The 12,990-nt window shown below is 44.7% G+C and overlaps 1 protein-coding gene across 2 annotated transcripts; it reads right to left on the reverse strand.

The window, feature by feature from the left end:
• Positions 1–3,084: 3,084 nt before the first annotated feature.
• On the reverse strand, positions 3,085–12,417 carry CIDEC (cell death-inducing DFFA-like effector c). Of its 2 annotated transcripts, none has more exons than XM_010842095.1 (6): positions 12,332–12,417; positions 10,845–10,922; positions 9,817–9,970; positions 7,066–7,224; positions 6,797–6,981; positions 3,085–3,649 (listed from the first exon to the last, which is right to left on the reverse strand). In XM_010842095.1, the coding sequence occupies exons 2-6, from the start codon at positions 10,895–10,897 to the stop codon at positions 3,487–3,489; spliced, it is 714 nt and encodes a 237-aa protein (XP_010840397.1). In that variant the 5' UTR covers positions 10,898–10,922; positions 12,332–12,417; the 3' UTR covers positions 3,085–3,486. The 2 variants fall into 2 exon arrangements, with proteins under 2 accessions (XP_010840397.1, XP_010840396.1); XM_010842094.1 differs by lacking the exon at positions 12,332–12,417 and adding an exon at positions 11,315–11,370.
• Between the last annotated feature and the right edge of the window lie 573 nt (positions 12,418–12,990).

A 12,990-nucleotide genomic window follows, 5' to 3' on the forward strand; every position in this document is an offset into this window, starting at 1 on the left:
TTCTCCTACACATGGCTGCAAGGTATGGGTTGGCTTCAGGGAATGGGTCAGCTGCCAGAAATAACCCTTTACACTTTAACTTTGGTAACATAGGCCTTTGTCTTAGTATTTAATACTAAATACTGTGTCTGAGAAACACAGACTAAAGCACATTCACCTACAAACCTAGTCTTTCATGCTTGTCTTGTTTGAGTTTCCCAATACTGAAAAACACCAGCTTACACTTGAGAAATTAATACTTTGTGGCTGCCCAAGAGTGCATTTTGAAATCCTAAGATTGAGCGTTCTGAACATGAAAGAAAAACTGTCTAGCAAGGTAGGGAAGGCTTCGATGGAGAGTTGCATTGCAGCTTGACTAGTCCTGTCCCACTTACACACTTAAAAGATTGTAATAAAATGTAACATTGAGAAATTAGAAGAGTACCTTCATCCCACCCTCCCAATCAAAGCCCTTCTTTTTAAATTTTTTTTTTCAAACTTGAAGTATAGTTGATTTCCAGGTGGCTCAGTGGTAAAGAATCTGGTTGCCAATGCAGGAGACAAGACTTTTATCCCTGAGTGGGAAAGATCTCCTGGAGCAGGAAATGGCCACCCACTCCAGTATTCACACCTGGAAAATTCCATGGACAGAGGAGCCTGGGGGCCCTCTAGGGCCCACAGGATCACAAAGATTTGGACACGATTGAGCACAAGCACATAGTTGATTTACAGTGTTTGTTAGATTCTGCTGTATAGCAAAATTATTCAATTATATATATTTTGAAGAATACATATCTAATATATATATATATATATCGGATTCTTTTCCATTGTATATTATTACAAGATATTGAATATAGTTCCCTGTGCAGTAGGACCTTGTCATTTATCTATTTTATATATCTGTATATAAGTATCTGTTAATCCCAAACTTTGCATTTATCCCTTCCCGCCTTTACCTTAACCGTAAATGGGTTTTCTTTTTTAAAATGTCATTTATTTCTTTTTGGCTACACTGGGTCTTTGTTGCTGTGTGCCGTCTTTCTCTAGTTGCAGTGCAAGGTGTTCTGACTGCGGTGGCTTCTCTTGTTGCAGGGCACAGGCTGGAGGGTGCCCTGGCTCAGTAGTTTCAGCTCTTGGTCTCTAGAGGGCTGGCTCAGTAGTTGTGGCACAGGGGCTTAGTTGCCCCTAGCCTGTGGAATCTTCCTGAACCAGATTCCAGGCCTTGTCCCCTGCATTGGCAGGCGGATCCTTAACCCCTGGATCACCAGGCAAGTCCATAAGTGTGTTTTCCATGCCTGTAGATCTGTTTCTGTTTTGTAAATAAGTTCATTTATATTATGTTTTTAGATTTCACATATAAGTGATATCATAATATTTGTTTTTCTCTGTCTGATTTACTTCACTTAGTATGGTAATCTCTAGGTCCATCCATGTGGCTACAAATGGCATTATTTCATTCTTTTGTATGGCCGAGTAGTATTCCATTTTATGTATATACCACATCTTTATCCATTCATCTACTGATGGTTACTTAGGTTGCCTCCATCCCTTGGCTATTGTAAACAGTGCTGTTATGAACATAGGGGTACATGTATCTTTTCAAATTTTCTATCTTTTCCAGATATATGCCCAAGTGGGATTGCTGGATGATACGGTAACTTTATTTTTAGTTTTTTAAAGTGAAGTGAAGTGAAAGTTGCTCAGTCGTGTCCAGCTCTTTGCGACCCCATGAACTATACAGTCCATGGAATTCTCCAAGCCAGAATACTGGAGTGGATAGCCTTTGCCTTCTCCAGAGGATCTTCCCAATCCAGGGATCAAACCCAGGACTCCGGCATTGCAGGCAGATTATTTATCAGCTGAGCCACAAGGGAAGCCCAAAAATACTGGAGTGGGTAGCCTATCCCTTCTCCAGCGGATCTTCCTGACCCAGGAATCGAACCCTGGGAATCCCTTAGAAAGGAAACCTCCATACCTTTCTCCATAATGGCTGCACAATTTACATTCCCACCAACAGTGTAGGAGGGTTCCCTTTTCTCCATACTCTCTCCAGCATTTATATTTGTAAACTTTTTGATGATGGCTGTTCTGATTGGTGTGAGGTGATACCTCACTGTAGTTTTGATTTGCATTTCTCTAATAGTTAGCGATGTTGAGCATCTTTTCATGTGCCTATTCGCCATATGTATGACTTCTTTGGAGAAATATTTGTTTAGATCTTCTCAATTTTTTATTTTTTTTTATATTGAGCTGTATGAACTGTTTGTATATTTTGGAGATTAAGCCTTTGTTGGCCTCATTGTTTGCAAATATTTTCTCCCATTCCAGAGGTTGTCTTTTCATTTTGTTTATTGTTTCCTTTACTGTGCAAAAGCTTTTGAGTTTAATTAGGTCCCATTTGTTTATTTTTGCTTTTATTTTTGTTACTCTAGGAGATAGATCCAAAGAAAATATTGCTGTGTTTTATGTCAAGGAGTGTCCTGCCTATGTTCTCCTCTAGAAGTTTTATAATGTCCAGTCTTATATTTAGGTCTTTAATCCACTTTGAGTTGACTTTTGGGTATAGTATTAGAGAATGCTCGAATTTTGTTTTACATGGAGCTGTCTAGTTTTCCTAGCACCACTTAATGAAGACACAGTCTTTTCTCCATTGTATATTCTTACTTCCTTTGTTAAGGATTAATTGACTGTAGGTGTGCAGGTTTATTTCTGGGCTTTTTATTCTGTTCCATTGATCCCTGTGTCTGTTTTTGTGCCAGTGCTGTGCTGTTTTGATTACTGTAGCTTTGTGGCATTGTCTGAAGTCTGGGAGGGTTATGCCTCCAGACTTTATTCTTTTATTGCTTTGGCAATTCTAGGTCTTTGGTTGTTCCCAATCAAAGTCCTCTGGTAGGCACATTTGTTTGGAAACTGTCACTCACCATCTTGCTTACACAGTCTACTTAAGTCTAGCACTAGTTTCAGAATTAACTGCGATTTGGTTTTTGTTTCCTATAACCCCACATTATGGAGAATGGTTTGACAACAGAGTTCTCTCTTCCCTTAGACCTTTCCAGACAGAACCCTACTCTGACCTTGCAAAGAACAGAAGCACAGAAAAAGTATCAGCATATATAGTTTATTGTGACCTCTCTAATATCTTACAGCAGTGGGTTGATGGTTCACTCAGGAGCATTTGGGATGGGAGGCCGGGAGGCAGGCAGTGTAATGAAAGTGTAGCACATGAAGACAGCTTGCTGAGGGGCAGCCTTCCTGCCATTGCCTGCTGGTGACTAGTCTTAGTCCGCTAAGCTACTTGGGGCAGGAAGGAGCCAGGCCAGGCCAAGAGCCCTCCGTTCTCTTTCGGCTGGCCCAACCCAGGTTTCAGGCCCTTCCCCCCACTTCCTCATTCATGGTCCCCTAGAGCTGAGGGAGATGTAGGAAGGTAAGAAGCTCTCTAGCTGCCACGCTTGTGGGTGCTACTGGCTGAGCACGGGCTCCCCAGTCTGGTCCTTGGCTGGGCTTTCACTGCAGCATCTTCAGACTGGTTGGGATGAGGGATGCGGCTTTGCTCTTGGGGGGCTGTCCCCGCTCTGTGGCATCCAGGAGCTGCTGCAGGTAACAGGAGGTGCCGAGCAGCATGTGGCCTGTGGCCCGCATGCTGAAGAGGGCCCAGCGGAGAGCTTCCCTGGGTGGAATGTGAAGGCATTAGGGTCAAAACACCAAGAAAACCCCTTCCTACCTCTTCTAAATGCCTGCTCCCCCAGGCTCCGTTTCATAAACTGTAGAGTGAGGTGCAAATGGAACAGATGTTGCCTTCCCTCAGCAGATGGGACAGGGTCTGCCTTAACTGAGATGTCTGCGTATTCTGCAAAATTCAAGCTCCTTTAGTCTTTCTAATACTGTTGATAACTTTGGATCAGCCAGATGGATCTGCGTCACATGACTCTGCCCATTCACCACCTCTGTTCTAGACGGAAGTGTTACCAAGACGTTTGCAATCTAGGTAGTTTTCAGAGTGCTGGATGTGAAGATCTCCCTGCCTGGTGCTGTAGTGCACTGAGAGCAGAACCCCAGTCACACAGGCTTGAGTTCTCATCCAGTCTCATTAGCTGTGACAAGCTTGGCAAACTGCTATAGCTCTGAGCTGCAGCACCCTCGTCTGTGTCACACCACTTTGATCGCACACAGGGCTAAGGAGGTTGAAATAATATAAATCATTTAATACAGGGCCTGATGTGTAGAAGAACAGGGGAGACATGGGGTCAAGACTAGGTGGTTGATTGTTTGACTAACCAAATTCTTATCCAAATCTGTTTGAAAGAGGGTCATACGGGTGTCTAGTCCTAGCGGGGAGAAGAAAACAAAAGGAAAATGAATTCTTACTGGCTGATATTAAAATCTGTCTTCTGTTAACCTTCATTCAATAAATGAACTTATGATTGAGGTGGAGTGGGACGGAAAGTTCAAACCATGAACATCTGTACCTGAAAATCCTTCAGAAATTTAAAGGCTGTACCTGAGAAGAATACCTATTTCTCAGATTAGAGATCTGAGGCTTCAAACTAGCCGTCTGGACATAGATAGGAATGAAATTCTGACACGTGCTACAATATGGACTTTGAAAACATGATGCTAAGTGAAATAAGCCAGACACCAAAGGGCAAGTATTGTATGATCCCACTTACATGAGTTACCTAGAATAAGAAAATTAACAGAGACAGGAGAACAGAGCTAAGTATGGCTGGGCAGGGTAAGTAGAGAGTTAGTATTTAATGGGTACAGAGTTATAGTTTGGGATGATGAAAAGTTCTGGAAATGTATGTACAAGTGACCATTGCACAATATTATGAAAGCAGAGACATCACTTTGCCAACAAAGGTCCATCTAGTCAAGGCTATGGTTTTTCCAGTGGTCACGTATGGATGTGAGAGTTGGACTGTGAAGAAGGCTGAGCACCGAACAATTGATGCTTTTGAACTGTGGTGTTGGAGAAGACTCTTGAGAGTCCCTTGGACTGCACGGAGATCCAACCAGTCCATTCTGAAGGAGATCAGCCCTGGGATTTCTTTGGAAGGAATGATGCTAAAGCTGAAACTCCAGTACTTTGGCCACCTCACGCGAAGACTTGTCTCATTGGAAAAGACTCTGATGCTGGGAGGGATTGGGGGCAGGAGGAGAAGGGGACGACAGAGGATGAGATGGCTGGATGGCATCACTGACTCGATGGATGTGAGTCTGGGTGAACTCCGGGAGTTGGTGATGGACAGGGAGGCCTGGCGTGCTGCGATTCATGGGGTCGCAAAGTGTCGGACACGACTGAGCGACTGAACTGAACTGAACTGACTTAATGTCACTGAATTTTATACTTTAAAAAAAAGTGGTTAAAATGGTAAACTTTATGGTATGTATATTTTACCACCATTAAAGAAAAAAACACTTGCTGACACCCCTAAACCGTTCCAGAGATTCCAGCTTGCTATCGTTCTTGTTTTTCGGTACCAATACGCCTACTGTGTTTAGGTCAGAGTCCCACTTCCCCTAGATGGACCGAGTTTAAAGACGGAAACTTCTTGCTCTAGATTTTGCAACCTGCAGTCTGTTGGCAACAAGCCCAGATCAAGAGGGAAGACGATACAGGACAGGAAGAAAATGGAACTTCTTGCCACAGAACCAGGCCTGAGCCCGCCGCTGAGTGTCGTCTCTGGCAGGCAGACCACAGCCTCAGGTCCCTCATGTGGAGACTGGAAATGCAGAGAAGAAACTCGGAAAGCCAAGAAGGTCTGGTATGCTCTAGCCTCATTCCTTCTGGAGATCCAGAGTAGGATTTCTCAGCAGCCCACTGTGAATGACGATTCATATGTATCTTCATTGCTTCTCCCATTATTTGAATTATTGCTGTGTTACCAGCTGATACAGCATTCGCCAAGGAACTGGAGGCTACAAAAATTCTTGCCCTCTGGGAGTTTGCTCTGACATCTTGTTTATCCCTGCGTCTCTAGCTCATAGCATAGGGTCAGGCACTTAGAGACTGCTCAGTAAACACTAAATGAAGCAACTGGGGATAAGTGGCATCTGTCACAACTAACTGGCAAGAGGCCAGCTTTGTGGTTTTGAACTAGTTGGCTACATTTGCTTAATGGGGTAAGAGTTCTCTAGAGCACCACTTTGGAGCAACTGAATTTGGGAACTACCACCATAACTGTACTTTAATAACATCGTCCCATGCTTCCTTCAATACTTGATTAGACTTTCAAAAGTAAAGTAAGAAGATTTTTTTGAAGTTTATTAGAAATATAAATGACTATTACCTACAAACTGCAGATTAATTCTGATCTATGGAAGGACAGTTAGTTCATCCCTTCCACACCCATGGCTAAATCCAGGTTTGTATTTATAAATTTAGCTCAGCATTCTTAATGAATCTATACATGGGTAGGATTTTGAACTGATTGTAACTTCTTGCTGGTTCTCTCCTTAATTGGGTTCAGTAAGATTATTGACACGTTCACTTTTTAAAAGTTGATTAGAAGATTTCTTAGGAAAAGTTACTACTTTAGCTGAAAAATAATTAGTTGTTATAGTGGAAGGTGATGAGGAAAGCTAAGTGTATCCAGATTCCACCAGCAGGATTGTATGAATCCCTTTGGTATACACTGCTATAAACTAAAACATGACTGCAGCCATGAAGTCCTAGACAAATGCTGACTGTCGTGGTTTGTCAGCATCAACACCAGTCCCAGGCTCCCAGAAGGCTGAGGGTGCGTGGGAGAAGCTAGGGCGGCTCCCATTGCTGTGTACCCACCCCAGCCCCAGCTAATCCCAGTTCACTCACTTCATGATGCGCTTGGCCCCGGAGCAGTGGAGATCATAGGAGACGGAGTATGTGCCATAGAGAGTTGCCTTCACGTTCAGGCAGCCAATGAAGTCCTGTGGGTTCACCTTGTATAGGTCGAAAGTTACTCGGGCCACATCGATCTTGGCAGGCTTGTGGGAGAGGGCGAGCTGGTACCTAGTGCTCTGCATCAAGACAAGCATGTGGTTGGCATCCCTCAAGGATTTCTCCTAAGCTCCCAATATTCTCCCACACAGGTGGGATATCACCTGTTCTGATGGGGGCTGCCATTTCTGTCCCTTGTGGAGGACCATGAATACGGTGTCATCTGCCAGGGATTGGAAATACTCTTCTGTCTCTACAGTTGTGCCATCTTCCTCCAGCACCAGGAAGAAAGGCTTGTACGCCAGCATCAGGGTATCCCGGACCTGGAGAATAAGGTAAGTGATGCTCTTGCCGTCCTATGTAGCCACAGAGCTGGTTTGGGGAAGACCCAAACCAGCTGTCAGGGACAGAATGAGTGGGCTGGGTTTTATGGGATGGGACTGAAACCCAGGGCTCTTGCTGTGGGGTCACCATCCAAAGAACCTATGTCATGGTATTCCTTATCTGACTTCATGGCTAATATTCTAGAATAGTGCTGTCCAATAAAAATATAATGGGAGTCACATATATAACTTTTAATTGAGATATAATTCACATGTTATAAAACTCACTCTTTGAAAAGTACACAATCCAGTGGTTTTTCTGTATTCACAAAATTCTGCAGCTATCACCACTATCTAATTTCAAAACATTTTCAATCCCATTTTTATTCAAAGAGAAACCTAGTACCCATTAACTGTTACTCCTCATTTCCTCACCCTTGGCAGCTTCTCCTCTTCTTTCTCTCTCTATGGATCTGTCTGTTCTGGACATTTCATATAAATGGCTTCTTTCACTTAGCAAGTTTTCAAAGTTAATCTGTGTTTCAGCATGATCATTTACTTTTTTATGGCTGAATAATATTCCACTAAATAAATATGCTACATTTTTAATCCATTCTTCAGTTGATGAACATAGAGGTTGTTTCTACTTTTGAGTATCATAAATAATGGTGCTTTGCACCTTCATGTACACATTTTTGTGTGACATATCTTCTCAATTTTCCTGGATATATACCTAGCGTTGGAAGTTCTGGGTCATGTAATAACTCTATGTTTACTCTTCTTAGAGAACTACCAACATGTTTTTCAAAGCAGTTGCATGATCTAATATTCTCACTAGCAACTTCTCCACATCCCTATCAACACTTGGTATTGTCTGTCTTCATTTTAGCCATTCTAATGTTATGAAGTGTTTTTTATTTGCATTTTCCTAATGACTAAGGATGTTGAGCATCTTTTCATGTGTTATTAGCCATTTGTACATCTTCTTTGGAAAAACATCTATTCTGATTTTTTGCCCATTTTCAAGTAGATCCTCTTTTAAGAGTTCTTTATATATATTCTTGATACTAGACCCTTAATCAGATATGTGATTTGCAAATATTTTCACCCATTCTGTGGATTATCTTTTCATTTTTTTGTTAGTGCCCTTTGATGCACAAAAGTTCTTAATATTGATTAAGTCCAACTTTTTCCCTTTGGTTGCTTTGAGGTTTGGTGCCATATCTAAGATTCCTATGATTTCTTCTAAGGATTTTATAGTTTTAGCTCTGCATTTAGGTGTTTGATCCACTTTGAATTAATTTTATACATAATATGAGGGAGGGATCCAACTCAGTTCTTTGGCATTTGCATAGCCCATTGACTCGGCACCATTTGTTGAAAAGACTACCTTTTCTCCATGGAATAACCTTGGCATTCTGTCAAAAATCAATTGACCACAGATACATGGATTTATTTCTGGACCTTCAGTTATATTCACTTGATTTGTATGTATTATGGGCTAAATGGTATCCCTGTGAATTTCATATATTGAAGTCCTAATCCCAGTACCTCAGAATGTGACTATAATTGGAGATAGAGTCTTTACAGAAGTAATTACATTAAAGTGAGGCATTAGAGTGGGCCCTAATCCTAATATGACTTTAAGAAGGAAAGGTGTCTCTATAAGAAGGAACGATTAGGGGCTTCCCTGGTGACTCAGTGGTAAAGAATCCGCCTGCCAGTGCAGGAGGCACAAGTTTGATCCTTGGTCCGGGAAGATCCCACATGCTGTGGAACAACTAAGCCCATGCACCACAACTATCAAGCCTCAGCTCTTGAGCCTGGAAACTGCAAATACTGAGCCCATGTGCCGCAGCTGCTGAAGCCCAAGCACCCTAGAGCCCATGCTCTGCAACAAGAGAAGCCATGACAATGAGAAGCCTGCACATCACAGCTAGTGAGTAACTCCTGCTTGCCTCAATTAGAGAAACCCCTGCACAGCAACGACAATCCAGCACAGCCAAAAGTGAATAAGTAAATAATTTTTTTTAAAATAAAAGAAGGAATGACTAGGACAAGTTACTCCCAACCAAGTGGAGGGGGAGCATGGAAATGGGGAAGGGTGTCATTCTTGCCACTGTGACTCCCACCCACAAGTATTATGTGTCCTTGGTTTCCTCTCTGGAACCTTACTGATCAATAGTTTTTTGTTTTTTGTTTTTTTTTCAATTTAAAAAAGTTCTTTTTCTCCACACCAAGGGGCATGTGGGATCTTTCCCCCTCCAGGGATTGAACCCAGGCCCCCTGCATTGGAAGCACAGTCTTAACCACTGGACCACCAGGGAAGTCCAAGATTTCCTTTCTGATGGCAACTTCAATAGGCTGGTGGTGCCCGTCTGGAGTCTTGTCTGTCTGGTGATAGGAGGGTGGCAGTACATTATCATCTGATACTAACAATAGGCCAGAGGTATTTTTCAGAGCATATTTTTCTTATGAACTCCATCCCTACTGAAGTCCTACCTCATGATACCAAGGCCAGAGGCAGCTGTCAGGGCCAGCTCTCAACCAAGGTCCCCATGGTGAGCTGTGCGAAGGCAGGCCCATCCCTACCTTGACATGGAGGTCCTCAAGACTGTGCACCATGATGCCCTTCCTCACACTCCGGTCAGCAGTGGTTACTCTGCAGGGCCGGGCCCTGGGGGCCTCTGCACTGGGCTCCGACAGCTGCTGCTGGGTCACCACCGAAGTGCTCACTGCCGTGTACCTGGGAGCCATATGGAGCATCAGCATGATGCTGCCTTCCAGCTCTCACACCACCACAGGGTAACTCACTCCCCAGTTCTCTAGGCTCAGCTCAGGATGCTCCTCTTCCCCTACCATCCACCCAGTCTGCTTTGCATAGTCTTCCTTAAAAGCCTACTGGATCAGTGCATCTTAAACTTTAGTGGACACATATGTCCCCTGGGGATCTTGTTAAAATGCAGGCTCTGATTCAGTAGGTCTGGGTGAGGTCTGCGATGTTACATATGTAATGAGTTCCCAAGTGACATTGATGCTGCCGGGTCTTAGATCATGACAAGTAGCCAGTGACAGAAGATGGCCCAACCTCTGCCTAATTACCACTTTCCTCTCTCTGCCTCCTTCTTATCATCTGTAATGTGAGATGAAATGGCAAAGCTGAGGTCAGTATAAGAGAGTTTTGAACTGAGATACACAATGTAGAACCAAAGGACTGCAGGGAACCTAGGTTTTGGAGTCAGGCAGACCCAAATTCAAATCTTGGCTTCACTACACATTTGCTCCAAGAGAGCGCCCACCCTGTGCCTCAGTTTCCCTGCCTATTAATCTGGCAAAATAATCCCCACTTCTCAAAGTTGGGAATTTTAAGTGAGATTAAGAATCAAAATCTCAAGCAGTGTCTCCCTGTTTCTACTTAGGGTGTGATATGAGGATTGGGAGAAGGCAGCAGCCTTAATATCTCCTGGGGAATTGTGGAAGGATCCCACTCCAGACCTCCTGAATCAGCATCCGCATTTGAACAAGATGCCAAGGTGACTTACATGGCCATCGAGGTTGCAGAACGTCTGCCCTACTGAGCATGTTAGCTCCCCTTCTCTTCCCCAGCTGGCTTTCCTCACCTGGAGAGGGACTTAGGGTAGAGAAGGCTGAGGGACTTCATGGCGTATTCCATCCTTGTCAGCTGGATAGTGTTGGGCCTGGAAAGCAAGCAGAGATAGCCCATTGCAAGGGATGAGCGGCTTCTCTCTCTCTTGTCTTTTTTTTTTTTTTAATGTTATTTTGGCTACCCCACTGGGCATGCGGGATCTTAGTTCCCTGATTAGAAATTGAACCCCACCCACTCTGCAGTGGAAGTTGGGAGTCTTAAACAATGGATGCCAGGGAAGTCCTCTCTTGTTTTTTGAAACAGTGCAACCCCACCTCCATCCATCAGGCCTCCACTCTGGTTTCCCCTCGCAGCTCATACACACCTCCCCCAGCCCTTCTCCTGTCCAACCCCAGTAGACCACCATGACCAAGTTGGAGACCCCCTCAGTCCCCAGGCTCAGCCCCCCTCAGCAGCCATGCCTCCCTCCCCAGCACCACTCACTCCATGTTTCTCTGACCCCTGGTTCCAGTCACACTGATCAGGGATCCCAAGTCGAAGTGAAGAGGCCCTGCTCAGCTAGTTTCTGTCCTTGGGGACAGAGTCCACTTTACGCTGGCAGGAGGCTAGTCACACCACCTCACAGGGCGGGGGACCTTCCCTCACCTGTCATCCAGAGACCTCCCAGGCCAGGCACCCCACAGACTAAGCCTGCTCTTTCCAGTGGGTCCTTGAGCAATCCAAACCCCTCCTGAGGCTTCCCACTGGCCAAAGGGACTTTCTACCATGGTGGGTTCTATATCCGTTCTAATACTGGAGCTGCTACCCTAACATGGCTATTGAGCACTTGAAGTGTGGCTAGTATGACTGAGAAGCTGGATTTTTAATCTTACTGAATGTTAACTGGTTTAGATATATACAACCACCAGGGCTGTGGGCTGCTGGCAGCCATCCTGGGCAGCACAGCTCTAGCCGACAGCCCTGGGCTGACCTGCCAGCCCTTCTCTCCTGAGCCTGCCCAATCCAGGCCTTCCTGAAGTCAGTTCCTCCACCAGCAGTGCCTCCCTCCAGCCCAGGGCTAAACCTTTGCAGCCTTGAAGCCTGAGTTTCACTGCATTCTGTGATCGCTCACAGAATTTCCCCTCCATCCTGCTACTTCCTCCCCCCCAGCCAGGTGGGCCTTAGTGTCGGCTTCTGCCACGCTCCCTCCAACCTCTCCCTGGGTGCCTCACCCTGAAATGTTCTCCTGTTCCCACCCCAGCGCAGACCGGGCCTGATGCAGAGCAAGGGGCTCAAGGAGTATATGGAGCACAGGCCCCTCCCTAGTCTTTCCTTTTGACAATGTAGGAGTCTCCAGCCTGACTGTGAAAGCCCTCTGCCCCGACTTAGCACTTTCCCCTTCAGCTTGCTCCAGCCTCACTCCTCACCCCCAATCACAAAACTGCCAAGCCCCACCTCACCTGTTCTCTAGGAGCCAAAACCAAATCCAAACAAAAAAACCCAGAATATAAAACTCCTTACCTCCAGCTCACAGCCTCCTAACCTTCCAGTCCTGCCCTGCTCAGCCCAACCCTCCCTCTACTTTATTTCCAGCTCCGAGGGCAGCCCCTCCCCTGGCCTTCAGCCCCAGCTGGAAGAGAGCATGGGCACTGAGTGTGCGGCTCTTACCCTTGGGATGGTAGGCCAGCCTCACTTCCAGAAAAAGCCAGAAAGGAAGGGTATAGGCGTGTTTTGAAAGCTTTGGGGCAGGGTATGGCCCAGAACATGGCATTGGGCACAGAGGACACAGGAAACAGGCCAATGTGAATTGTGATCCCTGCTCTACTTGTGTTAGCTGTTTGAGTTCAGACAAGTTGCCTTAACCTCCCAGAGCCCCAGTCTCTCACCTGTTCAACAGGGATCCTGTCTTAAAGGGTTAAGGTAAGGATTTGTATTAATACAAGTGAAGGGCTTTGCAACAGAGATACTTAATAGATATAAACAAATATTGGTGTTACTGATAATGTAATTATTTAATAATAGCAGAGGATTTAATAATAATAATTAACACCAGCTGAAATGTGTAGTGCTTAAGAATAAGATCCGTGACCCAGCAATTCTACATATACATAATATTTGGAGTTATATTTGAAGTTCCAAGAGAAATGAAAATCTATATCCACACAAAAACTTATACACGA

The sequence above is a fragment of the Bison bison genome, unplaced genomic scaffold (genome assembly GCF_000754665.1).
Source record: "Bison bison bison isolate TAMUID 2011002044 unplaced genomic scaffold, Bison_UMD1.0 scf7180017864171, whole genome shotgun sequence".
NCBI classification, from domain to species: Eukaryota; Metazoa; Chordata; class Mammalia; order Artiodactyla; family Bovidae; genus Bison; species Bison bison.

What these genes read in the sequence shown, in the direction of transcription:
- CIDEC (XM_010842094.1), bottom strand. An exon ending in TTGAGGACCTCCATGTCAAG is followed by an intron (nt 7,225 to 9,816) that starts GTAGGGATGGGC and finishes CTTATTCTCCAG; the next exon opens with GTCCGGGATACCCTGATGCT. An exon ending in GGCAGCCCCCATCAGAACAG is followed by an intron (nt 6,982 to 7,065) that starts GTGATATCCCAC and finishes GTCTTGATGCAG; the next exon opens with AGCACTAGGTACCAGCTCGC.